The sequence below is a fragment of the Xyrauchen texanus genome, chromosome 45 (assembly GCF_025860055.1).
Source record: "Xyrauchen texanus isolate HMW12.3.18 chromosome 45, RBS_HiC_50CHRs, whole genome shotgun sequence".
In the NCBI taxonomy this organism is placed as follows: Eukaryota; Metazoa; Chordata; class Actinopteri; order Cypriniformes; family Catostomidae; genus Xyrauchen; species Xyrauchen texanus.
The window spans coordinates 26,951,765-26,975,009 of record NC_068320.1 but is presented as its reverse complement, the minus strand read 5'-3'; the positions used below and the strand labels follow the sequence as shown (position 1 = coordinate 26,975,009).

Sequence of the window (23,245 nt, the reverse complement as noted above, 5' to 3'; positions counted from 1 at the left end):
CTGCCTCAAACTGGGGTTTGGGGGCCGCAAGGGGTACTAGAGATTGACATTACTGTTGTTACTGCTAGGGATGCACCGATCTGATACCTGGATCGGCTCCGATACTGAAGCATTTTACCAGAATTTGAATAAGAAGCGATTTAAACTACAAACAGACACTTACAGTACGTCCTGGAGACTTCAGAATGTCAAAATAAAAGTGTGAGGGGTTAAAGGTGCACGATTGAGTTATATTATTATTATCATTTGTTTACGAATGCATCGGTGCATCCCTAGTTATGGTTACATTCTGCTATCGGAAGACTGGTTGGAAATCATGAGATTAATTATGATTATTCTATTGACAGTTCTAGTTTTTAACTTAGAAATAGAGTTAGACCGATATATCGGTTTTACCTATTAATCTGTGCCGATAGTTGCTTTTTGGATGTATCCGTTTATGCCGTTTTTATTCCTCCGTGTTTCACTGTGGCCGACGCTATTTTGATTGCATAACCAAGTAATCTAAATTGAAGCGAGGGCATGCTATACGAGCCACAAAAATACAACTATTTGCAAACATGCCCTATCAGCACATACAGTACATCGTGTCTCCAACTTTATATCTCGTTAGTAATAAAAAAACATATTCCACATTAAACGTCATATGGTGACATATATGTACAAACTCTTCATATATATATATATATATATATATATATATATATATATATATATATATATATATATATATATAGGCTATAAAAAGCTACATTTGGTAAGTATAGAGCATTTTAACAGAGCCAAGTCTCTGTCATTTCAAAATAAGAGTCCCTTGTGTGTTTTGGGCTTGTTTACATTTAAAAGTCCCGCTTTAGGCACCAAATCTTTATTTAATTGTTTGGGGTATTATTGGGGTTTTGGTTAAACAATAAACTGAATCTGGGATTTTATTCTTTTGGACTCTTGTAGACAATATGGCTGTGCCTGTTATAGTATAAAACATTTTTTTTAAAGGTTGTAAAAACTATCGGCCGATTCATCAGCATTTTACACCACCTTATTTATTGTTATTGGCCAAATCCACTATCGGTCAACCGATAGTAAGGGATTTTATCACACTAAAATCATGATAACACGTATTGTTTGTCTTCGGGCTTTTGAAATAAGGAGTATTTTAATGTTTACAGATTGACCCCATTGACTTCTATTGTAATTGTCTTACTATAACCTCAATTTTAGCTTTTTAAAGAAAAGGATAGACGAGTCAATAATTTGTTGTGGTATTCAACATTATGGCACAAACGCTGTCGATTGAGCTTAACTGGTATTGAACCCTGAATAATCCTTTAAAGGGATATTTGCCCTCATGCCATCTGAGATGTGTATGACTTTCTTTCTTCTGCAAAACACTTTTGAAGATTTGTAGAAAAAGATCCAGGCTCAGCAGTTCCTTAGAATGGGAGTGGATGGTGATTTAGATGTTTGTAGGTCCCAAAAGCACAGATAGTTGGCATAGGAGTGATCCATCCTATCTCCAGCGGTCACATTAATGTCTTCTAAAGAGAATTGATCACTTAGCGTGCGAAAAAGAACGATATTCAAGCACTTTTTATCCCCAATTTTGCATTCCCAATGCCCTCAAGTCCTCGTGGTGGCGGAGGACGAATCTCAGTTTCCTCCACGTCTGAGACTGTCAATCCATGCATCTTATCACGTGGCTTGTTGAGTGTTACCATGGAGACGTAGTGCGTATGGAGGCTTCACGCTATTCTCCGCACAACTCACCACATGCCCCACAGAGAGCAAACCACATTATAGTGACCACGAAAAGGTTATCCCATGTGACTACCCTCCCTAGCAACCAGGCCAAGTTGGTTGCTTAGGAGTTCTGGCTGGAGTTACTCAGCACGCCCTGGATTCGAACTCACAACTTTACTTGCTGAGCTACCCAGGCCCCGCCTCCAAGCACTTAACTATAAAAGACGGCCTCCAGTCAGACGTTGACGAATGGCCGAATTTACCCGAGTGCTCCCGTGACGTAAGTGCGATGGCACGTGAACTGACGTGTGACAGACACACAACCAATGAGTCAAAGGAACGCGCCAACGTGCTTGCGTCACAGGAGCCCTCGGATAAATTTGGCCATTCGTCAACGCCTGACCTGAAGCGATCTTTTATAGTTAAAATGTGCATGAATCTTGTTCTTTTAATATATTTGTAATTAAAATTGTAACAATTTAAAGGAGATATCCAAATGACTTCGAACTCAGAACTTGAAAACATGTTCATCATAGTTCTTGAATTTTTTATAATAATTAAAAAATGACCGTTTGTGTGAACTAATCTTCCAAACACTGAAAAAAGACGAGACATAACACCGTAAAACTGCTCTTCAGTCGACTTCTACAGTAATATTCAGTGTAGTGTTGATCTGGTGCCTCAAGGGCTGAAATATCCTTCACACTGTGACTGAGCCGAGGTGTGAAGCTTTCTTCTCACAAACACACTGTTTCCCAAACAACGAATAATGATATTTAGTTTTGAGTAACGGTGAACAGGCTGGATGGTGGGAACCTGCTGTCTGTGTGGAGCGTTTTCAGCGCTTACAATTTCTCACATAAATCTGTCACGACTTCACTCATTACGGCTTCGTGAGACTTCAGGAAACTTGCGTTCATATTTTTAGTAGTGTTTGTCAAGACAAACATTTATGGCAAACTAAAACAAGCTTATACTTATGATTTATATCATTTCGCTGTAGAGAGTTTTACATGAGCACATTCTCACTGCATGCATCTGTCTCTCTCTCTCTCTCTCTCTCTCTCTCTCTCATATAGTGCTTCAGAGAACACTGTTGAAAATGTTTCACTATGATCACACCGATGTGTCCACGTGCTGAAGGAAAAGTGTCAAAGTTCACTAGTAATCCATGATCTTTGTCTCACAGGCTCCAGATAAACATGGCATCACTCCGCTGTTGTCCGCTACTTATGAAGGTCACGTGGCATGCGTCAAGATACTTCTAGAAAAGGTACTGGCACATTCACACACACTCATGCTTTTCAATAGGTCAGTGAGATGGATGTTTTTCTCCCAATTTGAATTTGGAATTCCCAATGTGCTTTTAAGTCCTCGTGGTCGCACTGTGATTCACCTCAATCCGGGTGGCGGAGGACGAATCTCAGATTGGCGTCTGAGACCACCAATCCGCGCATCTTATCACGTGACTTGTTGAGCGCGTTACTTGTGGAGGCTTCACGCCATCCACCGCGGTATCCACGCTCAACTCTCCACGTGTCACATTGAGAGCGAGAACCACATTATAGCGACCACGAAGAGGTTACCCCATGTGACTCTACCCTCCCTAGCAACCGGGCCAATTTCGTTGCTTAGGAGACCTGGCTGGAGTCACTCAGCACACCCTGGATTCAAACTAGCGAACCCCAGGGGTGGTAGCCAGCGTCTTTTACCACTGAGCTACCCAGACCCCCGGTAACGGTTCTCTTGAAAACCGAACCGTAGTTCACCTCAAGTTTAATGACGTGTCTGGAGCACAAGGTTTGGTGAAGAAAACATAGCGTCACATGGACAAGCACAGTAAGAACTTCAGCTAATGTGCCCGAATGGTTCTGTAGATGGATTCGCCCGGTGGATTCAACTAAAGCAATTGAAATGTTCATTCCCAACGCTATGTTGCCCTACTCAATTGATGAACATTTGGGATCCTCACAGAATAGTGCTTGGATGTTTGATTGACACGGAGAGCGAGCATACATTTTATTTTTATCCCCTTTTCTCCCAATTTGGCATGCCCAATTCCCACTACTTAGTCGGTTCTCGTGCTTGCGGGGTTACTCGCCTCAATCTACAAATAAAAGGTATTTCGTCTTGTTTGATTTTATCTTTTTATGTAGAATTTGATGCATGCAAACCAAAAGATAATGTTATATATATGAACAGTCAAAATCTGTAGTGACTGACACATTTGTAGCGTTGCAGTATATGCGGTCATTTGTGTTGTGTGTGTGGTGAAGCGTTGAGAGGCGGCAGAGAAAGGGCTTTTGTTTGTGTTTAAAAGCGTATTCTGCTGAATAGAGGCTGTAAACAGGGGTTGTATAATGCAGTTATGTCAGAGGGGGTCATTCCTGCCTCTATGCACAGCACATTCTTTAGTGCGAGATCCCCTGAGATTACATAACACACACACACACACACACACACACACTGACGATGTCCCTCAGGAGCCCCGTCTCTCTGCTCACTCCAGGGGTCCTTCATGTATGTGCTGGTGACATGTTGATGACACACACACACTGCGGTTCTGTGGCCGCTGGGCAGTTTTGATGTTTTAGTTGGGACTGATCAAACTTTTGAGGCTTATCTTATTAAAGGAATATTCCCAGGGTACCTACACGTTCTGGAAAACCTGGAATATTGCAATGTAGTTTTCCGTTAATGGAAATGTAATGGAAAATGAAAACAATTCCTTGATGTTCTGGAAAATAGTTTAGTATAATAACATTGTTTGACTAACGTGGTAACGATCGGGATTCGGGATAGTTGTCAAATACACACATTTGCGGGGTTTGGGTATCTCCGCGAGTATTGACGCTGACTATCAGCCCTGGAGTCTTGAGTTTGAATCCAGGTTGTGCTGAGTGACTCCAGTCAGGTCTCCTAAGCAACCAAATTGGCCCGGTTGCTAGGGAGGGTAGAGTCACATGGGGTAACCAAATTGGGCCGGTTGCTAGGGAGGGTAGAGTCACATGGGGTAACCTCCTCGTGGTGGTGATTAGTGGTTCTCTCAATGGGGCGTGTGGTGAGTTGTGTGTGGATCGTGGAGAGTAGCATGAGCCTCCACATGCTGTGAGTCTCCGCGGTGTCGTGCACAACGAGTCACGTGATCAGATGCGCGGATTGACGTCTCGGAAGCGGAAGCAACTGAAACTTGTCCTCCGCCACGCAGATTGAGGCAAGTAACAGCGCCACCATGAGGACCGGCTAAGGCCTAGTCCACACTAATACGTTTCGTTTGAGAACGCATCTTTTTCTCTCCGTTTTGGCCTTCCGTCCACACCGAGACAGCGTTTTTTTGAAAACGCACTCCAAAGTGGATACATTTGAAAATGCCGTTTTCGCGTTGTACTGTGGACCGTGAAAACGGACGCTTTGGAAACCGATGACGCATTTTTAGTCATGTGATCTATCCAACCATAACAATCAAGATGGCGGCCTGTGTTATGGCGGCCTGTGTTATAGCGGCACTGTTGTACTTGATACTCACTGTGATAGCGTTGTTAAAAAATAAATGTCACTTTGTAGAACCTTCCCATTGTGTTCCTTTAAAGGCGAAGAGAAGTTTACTCGGAATTGGCGTCCGGCGACGGAACACGAGGTTTCGGACCGTACATGCAGCGGGGATTTTCCGCATGCGCAGTGACACGATTCAATCGTTTTCATGCGTTTCAGTGAGGACGAGCGACTTTTGGAAATGTTAGTGTGGACAGAGAGCATTTTGAAACGAATAGTAGCCCAAGTAGTGGGAATTGGGTATGCCAAATTGGAAGAAAAGGGGCTAAAAAAATATTTTTTGAAATGTAGCGCTGGAGTGGTAGTCACGTCAATACTCTCTGCGCTACACAGGCTACTTTATTTATTTATTTTTATTTATATATATATATATATTTGTTTTGACCAAGTCATAATTGGTTCCCAACTCTAAAAAAGACAGTTTGTCACTCATTTAGCAAAATGTGCTCACTTCCAAAACTTTGCCTTGTTTATGTGGCCAATGCAACAGCAACTCTGACCACACAGCACGGAGAACAAACAATAGGTTCATTATAAAGGCACTATTATGTTGAGAGAGATGTGAAACTACAGAATGAACGAGGCCAGATAGTTCGCCGTGACGCCCGCTGGCATTTTCAGAACTCTTTGGACGGGGTGAACACACAAACTCAATTCTGCTTAAAATGTCTGTTGGAGTGCTGATGCGGCCTGTTCTCAGGTGAAGCTCACAGTAACACGAGTGTGAGCGGGGCATGAACAGCCTCAGGACAAAATAGAGAGGGGCCTTCAAATTTAGCACTTTAAGCTCCGCATACTCTAAACTGAAGACGTTTATTGGATTCAGAACGGAGCCATTGACTTGATGCATTATTAGCTGAAACACTAACATGTGTGTAAAGAGGAATATTCAGTCGGCATCCACCGTAACGATCAATACACTGCATTGATCCAATAGAGAGTGCATTGTAAAATATTTCTGTATGAGGCGATGGGCCGGTCGATTACTCTGTTCACCTCGTGTTAGAGAGGCCCATGTAGATTATGCATCAAATCCTCAGTGTTACTCAATTATGGCATAATGAGGTCTTATTGCTCAGCTGTGAAGGGTAATCTTGTGTTAAACTTGAACCGTGTTGTTTAGCATTGCTCACTGGTTATAGTGTTGGGTTGTGCTTAACAATAAGGAAGAGTTCTGCTGTGAGCCGGACTACGCTGGTCTCCCTGTACGTTTCACGCTGTAGATTCATAAGAACCGGCTCGTACGAGTCATTCATTCAGGAACCGGACTACACTGGTCTCCCTGTACGTTTCACGCTGTAGCTTCATAAGAACCGGCTCGTACGAGTCATTCATTCAGGAACCGGACTACACTGGTCTCCCTGTACGTTTCACACTGTAGATTCATAAGAACCGGCTCGTAAGAGTCATTCATTCAGGAACCGGACTACACTGGTCTCCCTGTACGTTTCACACTGTAGATTCATAAGAACCGGCTCGTACGAGTCATTCATTCAGGAACCGGACTACACTGGTCTCCCTGTACGTTTCACACTGTAGATTCATAAGAACCGGCTCGTACGAGTCATTCATTCAGGAACCGGACTACACTGGTCTCCCTGTACGTTTCACACTGTAGATTCATAAGAACCGGCTCGTATGAGTCATTCATTCAGGATCCGGACTACACTGGTCTCCCTGTACGTTTCACACTGTAGATTCATAAGAACCGGCTCGTACGAGTCATTCATTCAGGAACCGGACTACACTGGTCTCCCTGTACGTTTCACACTGTAGATTCATAAGAACCGGCTCGTAAGAGTCATTCATTCAGGAACCGGACTACACTGGTCTCCATGTATGTTTCAAATTGTAGATTTAAAAGAGCCAGCTCATAAGAATCATTCGTGTTTGTGTGTGTGTGTGTGTGTGTGTCTCTCTCTCCAGGGTGCTGATAAGGAACGGAAAGGTCCCGATGGTCTCAGCGCGTTCGAGGCGGCCGAGAGCGACGCCATCAAAGCACTACTGAAGTGAGTCACACGCTGTCGGCAACAGAGAGAGTTCGACCGCAGCCACTGGATCCAACACACACACACCTCTCTGTCTCTGCCCGCGGGCTGCATACGGCTCTAGGTTTCCTTTTGTTTTTCTTTTAGTTTTCTCCATGATCTTTTTTTATTCTGTGGATGGGTGGGTCTCTAGTGTATAAGAATCAGCCATTGGTTGATGGAGCTGTCACTCATGTCATGCCTCCCATATGGACCAATGGGAAAGCGGTCAGACTGCGCCTATAAAACACCACTAAACACGGGCTTTAGAGTTCAGACTACAGCGCAAAGAGTCGAGTGTAAAATGATGATGTGTACATTTATTTTTTTAGACTATAAGGCCACAGAAAAAGTGATTGTAATGTAGAAACGGATGGTTGTATAGTTGAAAGGGCTTTTGAAAACATTTGAACAATGAATTTACCTGCGCTCCAATCCTGCTTATTCTCTTATATAATAATGATTGCTTCAAACATTTCACTGGCCTGAGCGTTTGCTTTTGTGCCCCTTTAAAACTGTGTTGTTGTAAAATAAAAATAAAATTGATTCTCAGCTGCTGTGCGCTTTTTAGTGTTAAACCGGTTAGCCAGATGGGCAGATACCCCCTCTCTCTCTCTCTCTCTCTCTGTGTGTCTCTCTCTCTCTCTCTCTCTCTCTCTCTCTCTCTCTCTCTCTGTGTCCCTCTCTCTCTCTCTCTCTCTCTGTGTCTCTCTCTCTCTCTCTCTCTGTGTGTCTCCTCTCTCTCTCTCTGTGTCCCCCCCCCTCTCTCTCTCTCTCTCTCTCTCTGTGTGTCTCTCTCTCTCTCTCTCTCTCTCTCTCTCTCTCTCTCTCTCTCTGTCTCTCTCCTCTCTCTGTCTCTCTCTCTCCTCTCCCCCACCCTCTCTCTCTCTCTTTGTCTCCTCTCCCTCCCCCACCCTCTCTCTCGTTAGAGTTTGACATGTCTCTCTCTTCAGATGTCGTCCTCTCGAGAGTTTTGCTCATCTAACTCTAATAGGCGGTCTCTTCTCTTTCTGCATGAAACAAACCTTCACATTGATCAATCAGTAAATGAACATATTAAAGATCCATATCTGGCATTGTTGTGAAAAGTCCATTTGAAAACAAATAAAATGAATTCAAACAATTATTTGGATTTTGTCGCCTTTTTAACGTGACGAGGGGACGGCACGAAACTGCAGAATTGTCGCTTACGACGCAGTTTGTTTTTTTTTTAACTTCTTTTTGATATATATGAAATTGAATTGGCCACATTAAAACAGAATTTCCTTTCTTTTATGTAGATTTGACTGTTGTAGCCTGATCCCAGACCCAGATTTTCAATATTAAACTATAAAAATACATTGAATGCATGTTTGAATCCATGATCATCTAAACAAAGAGTGAAATAACCAAACTGTTTCAATATTTATTTCAAGGTAAATATCACACGTGAGCAGAAGTCTTTTCTATAGGGGCATCATCGGGGCTGCACTGGGAAGAGAAATCGGCCCGGGATTTTACATAGCAACTGGTTAAGTTTGCGGGCCTTTTCGGCATATCGTGGCGTTGTTTCATGGTCCGTTATGTATAACGCGGTGGCTCATTTTAGCTTATCTCGGCCCGTTTCGTGGCCAACCCCCACCGTTGGCCGTTCTGGCATTCGGTTCTCCCGATGCCCAGTCCGCCCCTGATCAGCCCCAAAGTGTGTCGGCCCACCGCGAAAATGCCCGGTATGCCAGATTACCAATCCAGCCCTTGGCGTCAAATAAAAAAACGAAAAAGTGTGAAAAATACTATTTAACCCTTTAACGCCGTGTGTATCAAATATAATGGCTCTTGTTTCACTCTCTGTGCAAGTTGATGGTCTAAACAACCAATGATATGTGAGTTTCACATGTTTATGGCACCATCTAGTGGATATTTGTGGAAAGAAAAAAAAAAGTGGTTTCAATGTTTATATCGATCTATTTAAAATGTGGCGAACTACACAAATGAACTGCAGGACCTCAGGAGGCCCCTTAAAGCCTAATATATCAAATATGATATATTAAAAAGAAAAGGTGCACATTTGTTATTTTCACATCTTTTTACATGTCTAATGGTACTAAAAACTATTTAACTGACTATCACCCCTGGAGTCGCGAGTTTGAATCCAGAGCATGCTGAGTGACTCCAGTCGGGTCTCCTCAGCAACCAAATTGGCCCGGTTGCTAGGGAGGGTAGAGTCACATGGGGTAACCTCCTCGTGGTGGTGATTAGTGGTTCTCTCAATGGGGCGTGTGGTGAGTTGTGTGTGGATCGTGGAGAGTAGCATGAGCCTCCACATGCTGTGAGTCTCCGCGGTGTCATGCACAACGAGTCACATGATAAGATGCGCGGAGATATATATATATATATATAGGCCAAAATTGTGGTCATTTTTAGATTATTGCAAAGGCAGATAATCGCGCTCGCTTGGCGGATCAACAGAAGTGATGGTTCCTCCTCGTGTCACGTCACAAATCTACTGACACTGTTAATGATTAATCAACATTTTCTGATTTCAGATATATTACAGTGAATTTTCAGAATAATCTGCTAATTCTTTTAATACACAGCAAATCTGTGAACATCTTGATATATAAAGTCTATAGTAGAGGTAGACCAACATATCGGTTTTACCCATTAATCGGTGCCAATAGTTGCTTTTAGGAACTTTCGGTTATTGGTAAAAATCAAGGCCGATAGTTATGTTCATTTGATTATAAAGTTTTTTACATTTATGCAAGGGCATGCAAAGAAAAATTAGACTTTGACGAGTGGAAACGTCCCTCGTAACCACATCATATCTACAATCTATTGTGAATAATAATAATAATAATAATATACAGGCTATAATAAGCTTAATTTGAGCATTGTAACAAAGCAAAGTCTCCATTTCAAAATAAGAGTCCCCAGTGTGTTTTTCAGGCTTGTTAAGTGTTAAAAGTCCCATCATTATTATTGGTTGATAAATACTTTTCTATGTCTGTGCCGACTAATAAGATGTTGTGACATCCCATGAATCGATTTTAAAAACAATCAGCCGATTAATCGGTTATCGTCCTTTTCCACCAGCTTCATTATCGGTCGACCTTTTAGACAGGTATGTTCTGTGCAGGGATTGTTTCATCAAGATTAGTAGTTACTGTGTTTGTTTTATCTCAGTGATTCAGTCTCACCTCTCACTGTCTGCCACAACACAAAGAAATCAATTATACAGCTGCAGCACAACACACTGATCAAGTTTAATGCACGATTGCTTCTCTCTCTCAAAGACGTTCTTTGAATATAAAACAGCTCATTTTCTTTTGTTTTCTCCCAAGACTGTGTGCACATTTTTGTCCTCATGATAAACAAGTCACTTGCACAGCCTTGAAGTCGACATGTAATCAAAATTGCCCTGTTTACTTTCTTAATACATGTGATTGGATTTATGAGTGCGCATTAAAAAACGAATTGTTTTCGCAACTTGCTCCGCCTTTAAAACGAGTTTCCTTGTGGGCTGATTAGATCACTAGGGTCATCTAGATCACTAAAGATAATTGTTAGCGTTAGCCAATAGCCAATAGCTATGTGGTCCGCCCAATTAATTCCACGTGGATAAAATCAAGTGCAAGTTTTCTCCACGAATATCCAGTTTCATTTAGAAATGCGTCACATTTCATCTGTAAAATCGGTTGTTAATGCATTTCATGTTGACTTGCAAATCTTTCACCAAACTTTCCCAACAGAGACCATGAGCAATAAATGAACTCCAGTGTCACTTCTGAATGTAGTATGCACACTAGCGTCTGTTTTTAGCTCACATCTCTGCTTCTCTGACCCTGTCTTTGTCTCTGTGTACACAGATTGGCCTCTTCTTATTCTGTAATAAAGATGGACTGATCCTCCTACACCAACATGTTATATAACTGTCTCAGAGAGCTATATCTCTCCTTTATGTCTGTCTTCTTAATTTAACTCTGCTTTTCTTTTCAAGTATTTAGCAGGTTGTTCTGATTGCATAAACCGTGTTTAACAGAGAGATGCAGCACCTCCTGCTGGCTGACATGAGAACTGATGAACTCACACTGGGTGTATTCAGAAAGGCAGACTAATGACTATTCAGACTATTTCAGCACAATGTATTCTGTATGTGCATTTTCTGTATGTACGGGAAACATGAATGTATGGAAGCTCATTTGCATAACATGAACAAAATGTGCATTGATCAAATCAGAAATATGATCAATAATATTTAGAATCTTAACAACTGATTATTTTATCTCGTAATTATGACTTTTAAGTTATAAATAAGAATTAGTATTTAATAATTGACTTTGTCTTGTAATTATCATTTAGTATCGGCTGTTTAGACTTTTTATCTCATAATTATGGTTTACTATCTCATAGTTTTGATTTAAGTCCAGGAATGGGTTTATGGTTTCTGAGACCAACCCGGGCCCCATTTCAAAAGATTTGCTTAAATATTACATAAAATGTATTTTAAATCAAGTACATACAAAGTGTTTAATGAAATAAAAATCTAGTTAAAGATAATTAATGTATGGGTTAGAGTGGGTTAGTTTACATTAGGGTTAGTTTACGTTAGGGTTTGTTTGGGTTAGGTTAGGATTAGGTTGGGTTAAGGTGGGTTAGTTTATGTTTGGGTTGGGTTAGGTTGGGATATGTTGGGTTAGGGTTATGTTGGGTTTGGTTAGGGTCATGTTAGGTTAGGTTAGGGTTGGGGTCATGTTGGGTTAGGATCATGTTTGGTTGGGTTGGGTTAGGGTTATGTTGGGTTCGGATATGTTGGGTTAGGGTTATGTTGGGTTTGGTAAGGGTCATGTTGGGTTAGGTTAGGTTGGGTTATGTTGGCTTGGGATAGGGTCATGTTGGGTTAGGTTAGGGTCATGTTGGGTTAGGTAAGGGTTATGTTGGGTTGGGTCATGTTGGGTTGGGTTAGGGTCATGTTGGGTTAGGTTAGGGTCAGGTTGGGTTGGGTTGGGTTAGGGTCATGTTGGGTTGAGTTGGGGTTATGTTGGGTTGGGTTAGGGTCATGTTGGGTTAGGTTTGGTTTCAGCTAGGTTGGGTTAGGTTAGGATTTGGTTAGGAGCTCTCCTACTCTTTGCTGGGTCCCCCCTACGTCCAGGGCCCCATGCAATTGCGTGGTGGTTAAAACCGCTACTGTTTAAGTCAAATATGTATTAGAATCTCATAATTGCTTTTTTATCTTATATTTATGACTTACTCTCATAGTTATGATTTACTCTCATAGTTTTGAATTATATTCTTATAATTATGGCTTTGATTCTTATAATTAAGTATTTTATCTGAGATATATATATATATATCTTAGCATCTCATAAATACTAAGGAAAAATACAGTATATACGGTACAGTAAGCAGTACACTAGTATTCAATTCCAAACAAACCCATTGATTTCCCTAGAATACCCTCATAAAGCTTTATTAAAATGTTTGATTAATGATTGTAATGTTGACGTTTTCTTGTTCATCCCATTCGCCCAGATGATCTAATGCACACACACACATGATGCCAACGGTCCACATTAATAAGAGAACCACCAGCTGTGCTAATTAGTACCCACACACATACACTTCTTGTCTGTCTTACAATTGCCACAGCGACTCCATGCATCGGGACACTTGTGAACAACTACCCTGAAATTGTGCTTAATGAACTATCAAATCCAAATTACTTTAATGATTATCATTTGTATCTGTACTCACAATTGTGTCTAAGAGACCTTCCATCTTTGTTCTTAAACGTTCTTGTCTGGCACACAAACACACACACAGATACACGTTATCTTTGGATGATTGCGCCTCTTACAAATAAATTAGTCGGAGTCAACTACCACGTTGGGGCGTCCCCTGCCTTTCAGGTCTGTATAGTGCGATAGAGAGAATTTTAGCTTTGCAATGTATTGGCCATACTTCTCATTTTCATGAGTGGCACAGATTGAAGGTTGTGAATAACCATGTCTTTAATGTGTGTTTCTATTGGAAGAGGATCTTTGGAGCTCATGCAGAGAAATTTCCCGGTTTTCTCATCAGTCCTTGAGTGGCGGATCACAGCCAAACGCAGCTGCCTCTTCAACCCAAACGCCCTCAACTGAAGGACCACTCGCAGAGAAATCGATGCCCGCTAGACCTGCTATTAGAATGATTTTAATTGCAATTAAAGAGGATTTATCACTGCAGCTTCTCAGAGGACTAGTGCATTGTGGGTAATGAGCAGAGGGGACAAAACCAGAGACTATTTAGCAGAACAGGCCACTTCTATTCAAATGAATGGCAGAAATCGATAAGGTCAACGGATGTAGAAAGGAAGTCCCGCCTTACAGTTAAAAGAGCCAATCACCTTTCAGATACATACATATGTGGACATACATTTTTAGGAAAACTATTTGCTCTAAAAAAAAAAAATATTATGGGGTGGCTGTGGCTCAGGTAGTAGAGCGGGTCGGCCACCAATCGCAGAGTTGGCGGTTCGATTCCCGGCCCACACGACTCCACATGTCGTAGAGTCCTTGGGCAAGACACTGAACCCCAAGTTGCTCCCAATGGCAGACTAGCCATTCTCTGTTGTCCTCTCTCATCAACAAGATGTTTCTGTCCACAGAACTGCCGCTCACTGGATGTTTTTTGTTTTTGGCCCCATTGAGTAAATTCTAGAGACTGTTATGCATGAAAATCCCAGAAATACTCAAACCAGCCCGTATGGCACCAACAATCATGCCATGCTCCAAATCACTGTGATCACATTTTTTCCCCATTCTGATGGTTGATATGAACATTAACTGAAGCTCCTGACACGTATCTGCATGATTTTATGCCTTGCACTGCCGCCACACGATTGGCTGATTAAATAATCGCATGAATAAGTAGGTGCACACGTGTTCCTAATAAAGTATAAGCCTTTATTTTTGGAACAGCAATGGGTGATGGAATTAGCCACCTTATTTACACCCAGAGATATATGAAAAAAGGTACATATTTTGACTAAATGTTTAATTTCTTTGGCTGAGAGTCTCAGAATGTATATCATTAAAAATGTTCTTTGCAGTGATACCAAACACTTGACCCTCCTTGTTTTGTTTTGCCGAGAAAAAGACTTTGCCCCTCTATGCCCACACTAACAAACTTGACTCCTTTCATTAAATCGCTCTTTTCGAGTATTTTCCTGTCATATCCTCGCAGATAAGCCTGCATGTTAAACAGTATGTGATACTCTAATGTGGGAGATCTGTTTCATTAGCAGCGCTCCTGAGTGCTCCTCCCTGATATCTGATTTCGGGGAGTAAGTGGCTGCTCTGGGACTTTATCTGTGAGTTTGTCAGCCATGCGATGCCCACATTGCCCATATCAAACAAACAGAAGAGCTGCAATCAAGGTTTTGGGACCGGTTGTGGCTCATATCATGAGAAATTACAGTTTTGATGATCTTTTGATATCAAGAAAGGTCATTGTAGTATAAAACATACTGTAATTTTCAGAACTCAAAACGAATTCTCTAGTCAGAAAAGAGCATCTATTGAAACTAAACTGCACAAACGATTCAAGTATCGACACATAATCGCCCAGATTAGTCAACGACACCTTTGGCTTTCTAGAAACTTGGCTGAGGTTATAAGGACGGAGTAGAACAAATGCTATAAAGTGAAATGTGGTTAAGTCTATCAAAGCTCGTGTTATTTCTGGCTGTGTAGCTCCTGCCGCTCTGAAGAATCCCAGTGTTAGAAACGAGAACATTTTCATTTTTGGGTGAACTGTCCCTTTAATCAGGCGCTGAAATAGCACTGCGTCTTAAAGATATTTCAATTAAGTCATTGTCATTCCTTTCCATGCAAATATGCCTAATTTCTGTGTAAATTAGACTTGTTATAGATTCTGCATTATTCACAAAACTCTGAGCTATTTACCTGTCGCACGTATCATTGCGCTACTTACCGGCCCAGGAAAGCAGGTGGCATTTTATTTAACCTTCTGGGACCCCGAGTCCACTTGCGTGGACGTTGTATTTTGGCTTCGCTATACGCAACATATAACATAATTTTAAGTCATTTAAACTGACTGACTGAATAATGTTGACAAGACTCTAGACTGTCATTTAAGGATTAAAATTCTGGCGCACCGAGTCACATGATACAACAGCATGACGTCGGTTTCTGTAAAGCGATTCTACAGGCGTAGAGCCAACATAAGTGCCTCTGGTAAGAAAACTCTTTACGTTTTTTAATTGAAACTTGTTTGTGTGTAACGTGTAGAGTCTCTAGATTCATTTGATATGCCGCTTTAAAAAATCCATAAATGTTTCGTGCATCAGTGCGCTGATAAACATGATGTCCACATATGTGGATTGTGGGACACTATTCCCACAAAAGTTGAAAAAAAGTTAATGTGTCTTTCAGAGGCTTTATATGGAGTTAGGATGATAAGGTGCATTTCAAACTGTTCTGAGACCAGTGCAAACAGACAGCACACTGGAGGTTAAGTCATGCACTAAATAGGGAGCAAGGGAGCATCCTACAGCTCTCTATAACTGTTCTGAGACCAGTGCAGACAGACAGCACACTGGAGGTTAAGTCATGCAATAAATAGGGAGCAAGGGAGCATCCTACAGCTCTCTATAACTGTTCTGAGATCAGTGCAGACAGACAGCACACTGGAGGTGAAGTCATTCACTAAATAGGGAGCAAGGGAGCATCCTATAGCTCTTTATAACTGTTCTGAGACCAGTGCAGACAGACAGCACACTGGAGGTTAAGTCATGCACTAAATAGGGAGCAAGGGAGCATCCTATAGCTCTCTATAACTGTTCTGAGATCAGTGCAGACAGACAGCACACTGGAGGTGAAGTCATTCACTAAATAGGGAGCAAGGGAGCATCCTATAGCTCTCTATGCAGTTAAGTGCGTTCACTCCTAAAATCTGATCATAAGTTCAGTTTCAGTCTGTAGATGATGTTTGGATCACTCAACATGTTTGACACACATGGGACGATGATGAAGTGTAAGTAACTGTAAGTAACTTGCTTTGTTTTGAGTGACCAGTCCAGACCGACACACATCGATTCAACCAATGGCGGGAGTTGGGGGTGGGACTATCTGTTTGTTTAACTAGCGGCAGAGCCGCGTATCTTTTAAGAACGTGTAAAGTCCGAGCTGTAGCTCCTCACATAGACGCCTCTTTCTGCTCTGCTCTCAGCTGTAGTGTTCCCACATTGTGGTCATTTGAATCTGATTATTATTTCCATGATTTGCATGTTCTCCTCTCGACCCGGGAGCATCACCCCTGTGGGGGTGAGTGGGTGTTTTTGATTGAGTGTTGTGGGTCTGCGGTGGGTCCGCTCGCATTAACAGAGTGAGGCCGCTGTGGCCTAGAGATTATAAAGTCATTGTGAAAGTAATCTTCTTTCATTAAAGCAAAGGCCAGTGAATTATTGTATGTGCGGGGGTGCAGAAGAGTGACAAAATGAGGTCAGAGGAGGTGCAACCATAATAATTAAGAGTAAAGCTTTTTCAATAAGGGAATCATGAACATAAGTGTACCTTTAAGACCTTTAAAATAAATCATTTTAACTCTTTCTCGAGTTCTTGTCCTGCTGTTTTGCCCTGGAGATGCTCAACATCTGTTTCAGAGAGCAGGTGCGGCTGTGGGTCAGGTGGTAGAGCGGGCCGGCGCTAATCGCAGGGTTAGCGGTTAGATTCCCGGCCCACGTGACTCCACGTGCCGAAGTGTCCTTGGGCAAGACACCGAACCCCAAGTTGCTCCCAATAGTAGGCTAGCGCCTTGCATGGCAGCTCTGCCGCCATTGGTGTGTGAGTGTGTGTGTGTGAATGGGTGAATGTGACGCAGTGTAAAGCAATTTGAATACCGCTAAGGTTGCAAGTGCAGACCATTTACCGCTATGTGGATTTAATTCTGCCTTATTTGCATTTCCGTTTTGGACTTTTCCCACTTTTATTTAGAGAAGAGTTGATAGAGGATGGGAAGTAATCCACCAGGATGATGAAATAGATACTTGAGGTAGCATCACATTTTCTCCAAGGTTATTGTAATATCTAAACATTGGATCACATTGTATTTGGGCTCATTTTAATCTGGTGCATCTGCTGTTTTTATATTCTGTTTATGTTACACAAAGTTACAAGCAAAAATGCACAAAAATGCACATCGGTTTACAACTTGTCGACAAATTTACTCCGGGTGGTGGAGGACAAGTCTTAGTTGCCTCTGCGTCTGAGACCGTCGATCCGCGCATCTTATCACATGACTCGTTGTGCATGACACCGCAGAGACTCACAGCATGTGGAGACTCATGCTACTCTCCACGATCCACACACAACTCACCACACGCCCCATTGAGAGAACCACTAATCATGACCACGAGGAGGTTACCCCATGTGACTCTACCCTCCCTAGCAACTGGGCCAATTTGGTTGCTTAGGAGATCTGGCTGGAGTCACTCAGCACACCCTGGACCAGCTTCTTATCTTTATAACAACACTCATTTTGTGTGGGGGAAGCTAGTAGATTATATTTTTTTCATGGAGCATCAAAATATGCCAAAATATGTATTGATTATTATTTAAGCAGCTCAAGAGCAAATAAGATGACCCAGGATTGTTAACACAACTTGACCCTTATAAAAGCACATTTCAACAGGATTGTTTTGGCTGCTGTATCTCTGTATTCAGAGTTCTTCGTCGGAATTAATAATGAATCTCATTTTAATGCTTCACTGATTTTCGATTAGTTGTGCTGTTTTCAGCTCATAAAGCCTCATGTTTGATCAGATAAACACCCTCTTAGAATGAAGTCAATTCATCTTCTGTAAGCGAGCAGCTTCATTCACGAACAGAGAGTTTATTAATGAAATAACAGCAGGAGGGTGCAAAGATTTTAGGTGCTGCTGAGTCAAGTTTAATCTCAACAGTAACTCAAGAAAAGAGTTCAATTTGGTCCACAATCTCAACTTTAGGCCTGTGCATGCATACAAATTTCCACATACATTTTTTCTCCTTGATCTCCTTGCTAATTACGAGCTTAACCGCTTCAATGCTGTGGAGCCACCGGCGGGTCCAAAAGGGGGCGCTATGTTGTGAAAAAAGGTTACGCTTAAAAGGTCAGGCTTATGGGGTATCGTTTGAAAGCTTAGAATCTGAACTTTTCATAAATAGCCTCATTTTCTACATTTATGTTACTTAAAATAACAAAATAAGGCCTGAAAACATTTGTGTCGGAAATCAGCGCCACCTAGAGGTCATGTGATGATTATGAAAAGTCTTTCAAATAGCACTTTAATAAGTGTAATAAAAGTCTCAAATCAAATTAAAGCTCTCATTCTCATAAATCTGACTGTAAAGTTTATTTTGTTGCCCTAATATCACAGTTTGAAATCACAAAGTGAAATATGATTTCTGTAAGACATCAAATACAAACGTCTCTCTTATGCACCAATAACTGCTACTGAAAGCCCCAAATAGCTAAAAATGTATATCTGCTTTTACCTTATACCAGTTTTCTAAACAATTACCCATTTTTGCTTGTCTGTGAGCTTGCTTGTGTGAATAATCCAATATTATATTTTAGATGTCTTGAACAAAATATGCGGTCCAGAAGGAAAAGCATCCTAAACAAATCATTGTAAATGCGTTGGCGACTATTGATGATCAAATGTTATTTATCATCGTAAAGGGGAGGATCTCAGCTTTCTATTGACACCTAGACTGAGCTTGTAGTCCACTCGGAGGCCTTTTTTCTTTATATCTAGAACTTGCTGCCATCTAGTGGAATAAAATAACACTTTTTGGAGGGAGGTGGGGTGAACAGAACCAGAATTACATGCTTGCAAAGGAGCCCCGGACGTCAGGGGTCCTGCCCCAGTAGGAAAACACAGCAAAAAAGATCTTGAGGGGTGACATGATGTTCTGGGTATATGCACTCTCACTTACAGTTACGCTCGAACGATGAGTTAGGGGCTGTTCACACTGTGTTTTTGCTTGCGTCTGTTCTGCTGTCCCATTGTTTTCCTATGTATCAAATATTTAACGTTCCGAACAAGTTCAGGTTGCCAAGAGGAGACTGTTACATCGATTAATATTATTCCAGATTGTTCTGCAACATGCAAAGTTTCAGCGCTTGATAAACAGAGATGTTGTGTGCTGAGAGGCCGCCGTGTCTTGTATGTTTATTGTTACAGTAACGAATGTTGCATATGATGATAAAATACAGCCTTTTGCAACATGATGAATAATACACTGCAGTGACAAGATAAGCTCCATATTTACTGTAAAATTATATAAATATTGCTTTTTCATCACTGTATTGTGGAAAAACTGGAAAACATTCATTAATTATCTTTAACTAGATTTTTATGTCATTACACATTTTTAATGTGCTTGGCAGTGTTGGGCAAGCTACTCAAAAAGCTAAAAGCTACACTTTAGAGAAAGTAGTTACACTACAAGCTACATGCTGAAAGTAGCTAGCTACATTTAAGCTACATTCATCATATTTCAACCACAGATGCACAGAGCATACTGTCATAGACAAAGCAGCTAAAAGACGTATTCACATGATGTTTATATAAGCCCTGCTACAGTATATTACAGTTTACAGTGAGTGAGAGGTGTGTGTGTGTGTATGTGAGTGAGGTGTTTGTGTGTGAGTGAGTGAGTGAGATATTGTTTTGGTCATAAAAAGTGAATAAAGTAATGGATACTGATACTACAATGTATTGAACAGTTCAATAAAGGTGAAGTCTGGACCGGCGAGGGCACACAAGAGCTGATTAACTCAAACTTCCTGTGGTTGAGACCATCTCAAAACTGAGAGGAGAGCAGACCGGATCACTGAGGGTTTCTGGTGAGGATGATGATGGTGCTGATGAAGGCCAGCTGGACGTTCTGTTCTCTTACAGAGTCAGGCTTAAGTTTGCTGTCAGACTTCGTCTCTCAGTCTCAGCACGCCTGCACAGGGACTGAACTGTCTGTGAAACTCAACACTTGAGCTTTCACAACGACTGTGTGTGAGTGCTCTAATAAAAATGTGAGTATCCCATAGCCAGGGGCGGGTTTATGATTTCAGAGGCCCCAAGCAGTCAACCAACCCGGGGGCCCCATTTAAAAAACGTTTGCTTAAAAAAATGACATAAAATGGATTATAATCATAATTTTAAAGTGGTGGCAGTAGCTTCGCTACAAATAGTGAAGCTATTAGCTTAACTCTGCCGGGAGTGTGTATGTCAGCCGTATCTGTACGATTCCACTCTAGATTATTAATTTCACACTGTGTTTACCTGCCTCAGGTGAGAGACGGTGACTCGAGAGTGATTTAGCGTATGCAGAGCTGGTGTCTTAGATGTTCTCCATGTCGCTCTCTCATTCAAAGCAGATAAACCGGTGCTTTTATTCACGACATCACGGTGCAGCAATTACAGCTACTCAGACGCACAAAGCCAACAATCGCACAACATTTACATATCTGAGGTTTACTGCAGCAATTACTTCAAGGGGCTCACAAGGACGCCCACCTGGATTTACATCGCAACAACACCTAAAAGTATTTTCCATAGTTTTATGAAAGAAGCGCCAAGCGAGAGTCCGGCATTACCAGCCTGAAACATGCAACCGCAGCACCACCAACAGGAGACCAGAACATGAGCAGATGTCTCCATCCTGATTAGATCAAGGCGTATGGAGGAGTAATAAACCAAATGAGATCTCTTTTATATCTCAATGGTTTCTCCTAGTCAGCGATGTAAGTAATTCGATGCATCTGTTTTATAGCTCTATACTCATACTGGATGTCTCATTTTACATTCAGTGTTAAGGGTTTGGAGAACCGGTTACGTAATACAGAAAGTGCCTGACGGTTTCATGACTTCGGTTTTAATTTCAGTTCTCAATTGTGCATTCGTTTATCCAATGCAGCCGCTACACTGCGCTAAAATACTCATTGTATCCTGCACAACATTTACATCATCAACAGAGTGAACAGTGTAGTCCGATTCACAAACAAATGACTTTTATAAGCTGGTTAATTGAATCTCCCGAGACCCCCGCGTGACTGTTGTGTGCATTTTTAATTTCCCTTTTTGATTTGAAACTAGTAGCAACTAATAAACATGCAAAAACAAAACAAATTCTAGAGCAAATATTTTTCCTAAAAACTGATGTCCACATAAAGCTGTGAATTTTTAAATAAGACCAAACTATAGAAAGTCGGTTTCTATGTTGCTTATTCATGTTTTTGTGACGTCACAGACATTACATCAGAAATTTGCATAATTTATTCAGATTCAAAGTAATGACCAGCATCATCCAATCACAGCCAACCATGTTAAAATAAAATGATCCATTATAAATGGTGAATCTATGTACTGATGATCATCGTCCCATGTGTGTCAAACATGTTGAGTGATCCAAACATCATCTGCAGCCTGAAACTGAACTTTTGATCAGATTTTAGGAGTGAACGCACTTAACTGCATAGAGAGCTATAGGATGCTCCCTTGCTCCCTATTTAGTGTATGACTTAACCTCCAGTGTGCTGTCTGTCTGCACTGGTCTCAGAACAGTTATAGGAGAGCTATAGGATGCTCCCTTGCTCCCTATTTAGTGAATGACTTCACCTCCAGTGTGCTGTCTGTCTGCACTGATCTCAGAACAGTTATAGAGAGCTGTAGGATGCTCCCTTGCTCCCTATTTAGTGCATGACTTAACCTCCAGTGTGCTGTCTGTCTGCACTGGTCTCAGAACAGTTTGAAATGCAGCTTATTTTCAAACTAACTCCATATAAAGCCTCCTGAAAGACACATTTATCAGTTTTTGCATGAATTAATTTATTCTCAATGTGATAGTACCACTGATCTATATATATAACTGGATAGCTCATAGAATTCTAAACTGCCAGCAGTAGGTGAAGCTACCGGAAGTGCTCTGGCGGCCATCTTACTATTCCCTACCGACAGAGGGCATCGCGGCATGTGCAGCGTTTAACCGCGAAACAACACTCACTTAAGGATGCGGCTAAAGTGCCCACAGGTTGTAATTTATGACTATGTACATATTAAGCACACATTAGTCGTTATCCCCATGTAGAGTGTCCATAACGATCATAATCTTTAATAATCAACAGTAAAAATACAACACTAAAGTGTATTAATACCCCTTTTTAAAGCAAAGTTATCCATCTGCAGATTGTTACAGGATGCAATGTTTCTCTGCCTTCATGGTTTAAATCTGTTGATGCTCATTGTTCATAATGTTGACAAATTATACAACTGCATAATTTGCCAACATTATTAACCATTTTTGACTAGATTATATAGTAAATGTGAACTAATTTAGGGGGGGTGCATGCACATCAACAAATTTTAAAGTTAATAAAAACGACTAGCTTTGTGTTGATATTGTAACTAGACAGTACCTCTTAGAATAAATCCAGAACCAAAAAATGTAGCATAGTATACACACACAAGTTCATATGTAGTATGTGTGTGTGTGTGTGTGTATATATACACACACACACACATTAATTTACCTTTACTTAATGGAATTATCCATTTGCATTCATTTCTGGAACATGTACATACCAGCTTGTGAGCATTTAATTATTTCAACAATCCCCTGATATTTTAAATCATAATCAGAAATAGGTTTATTGACATATGCACACTCAAGGAAATCATACATATTTATTTGTTCAATAACAAAAGCTTCCAAGTACATAAAAAAAATTGACTTAAAGAACAGGTGGAGCAACCAAATTAAGCACCAACTTAGTTGCAAACTAAGCTATTTTGCTCACCATTTACTTTCATTATATGGAATACAAAATACATTTTTGGGGGTTCTGCAAAAGAGTCACATGGATTTGGAAGGACATGAGGTTAAGTATATAATGACAGAATT

At 41.1% G+C, this 23,245-nt stretch overlaps 1 protein-coding gene across 1 annotated transcript in view; it reads left to right on the top strand.

Moving 5' to 3' along the window:
* The window catches only part of mtpn (myotrophin), a 15,835-nt gene extending 7,843 nt beyond the window's left edge, over positions 1-7,992 (top strand). Inside the window, exons 4-5 of the mRNA XM_052118403.1 lie at positions 2,930-3,013; positions 7,219-7,992. Of these exons, the coding sequence (XP_051974363.1) occupies positions 2,930-3,013; positions 7,219-7,305 (171 nt within the window). The 3' untranslated portion in view covers positions 7,306-7,992. The remainder of the gene's footprint in view (positions 1-2,929; positions 3,014-7,218) is intronic.
* The last annotated feature ends 15,253 nt before the right edge of the window (positions 7,993-23,245 follow it).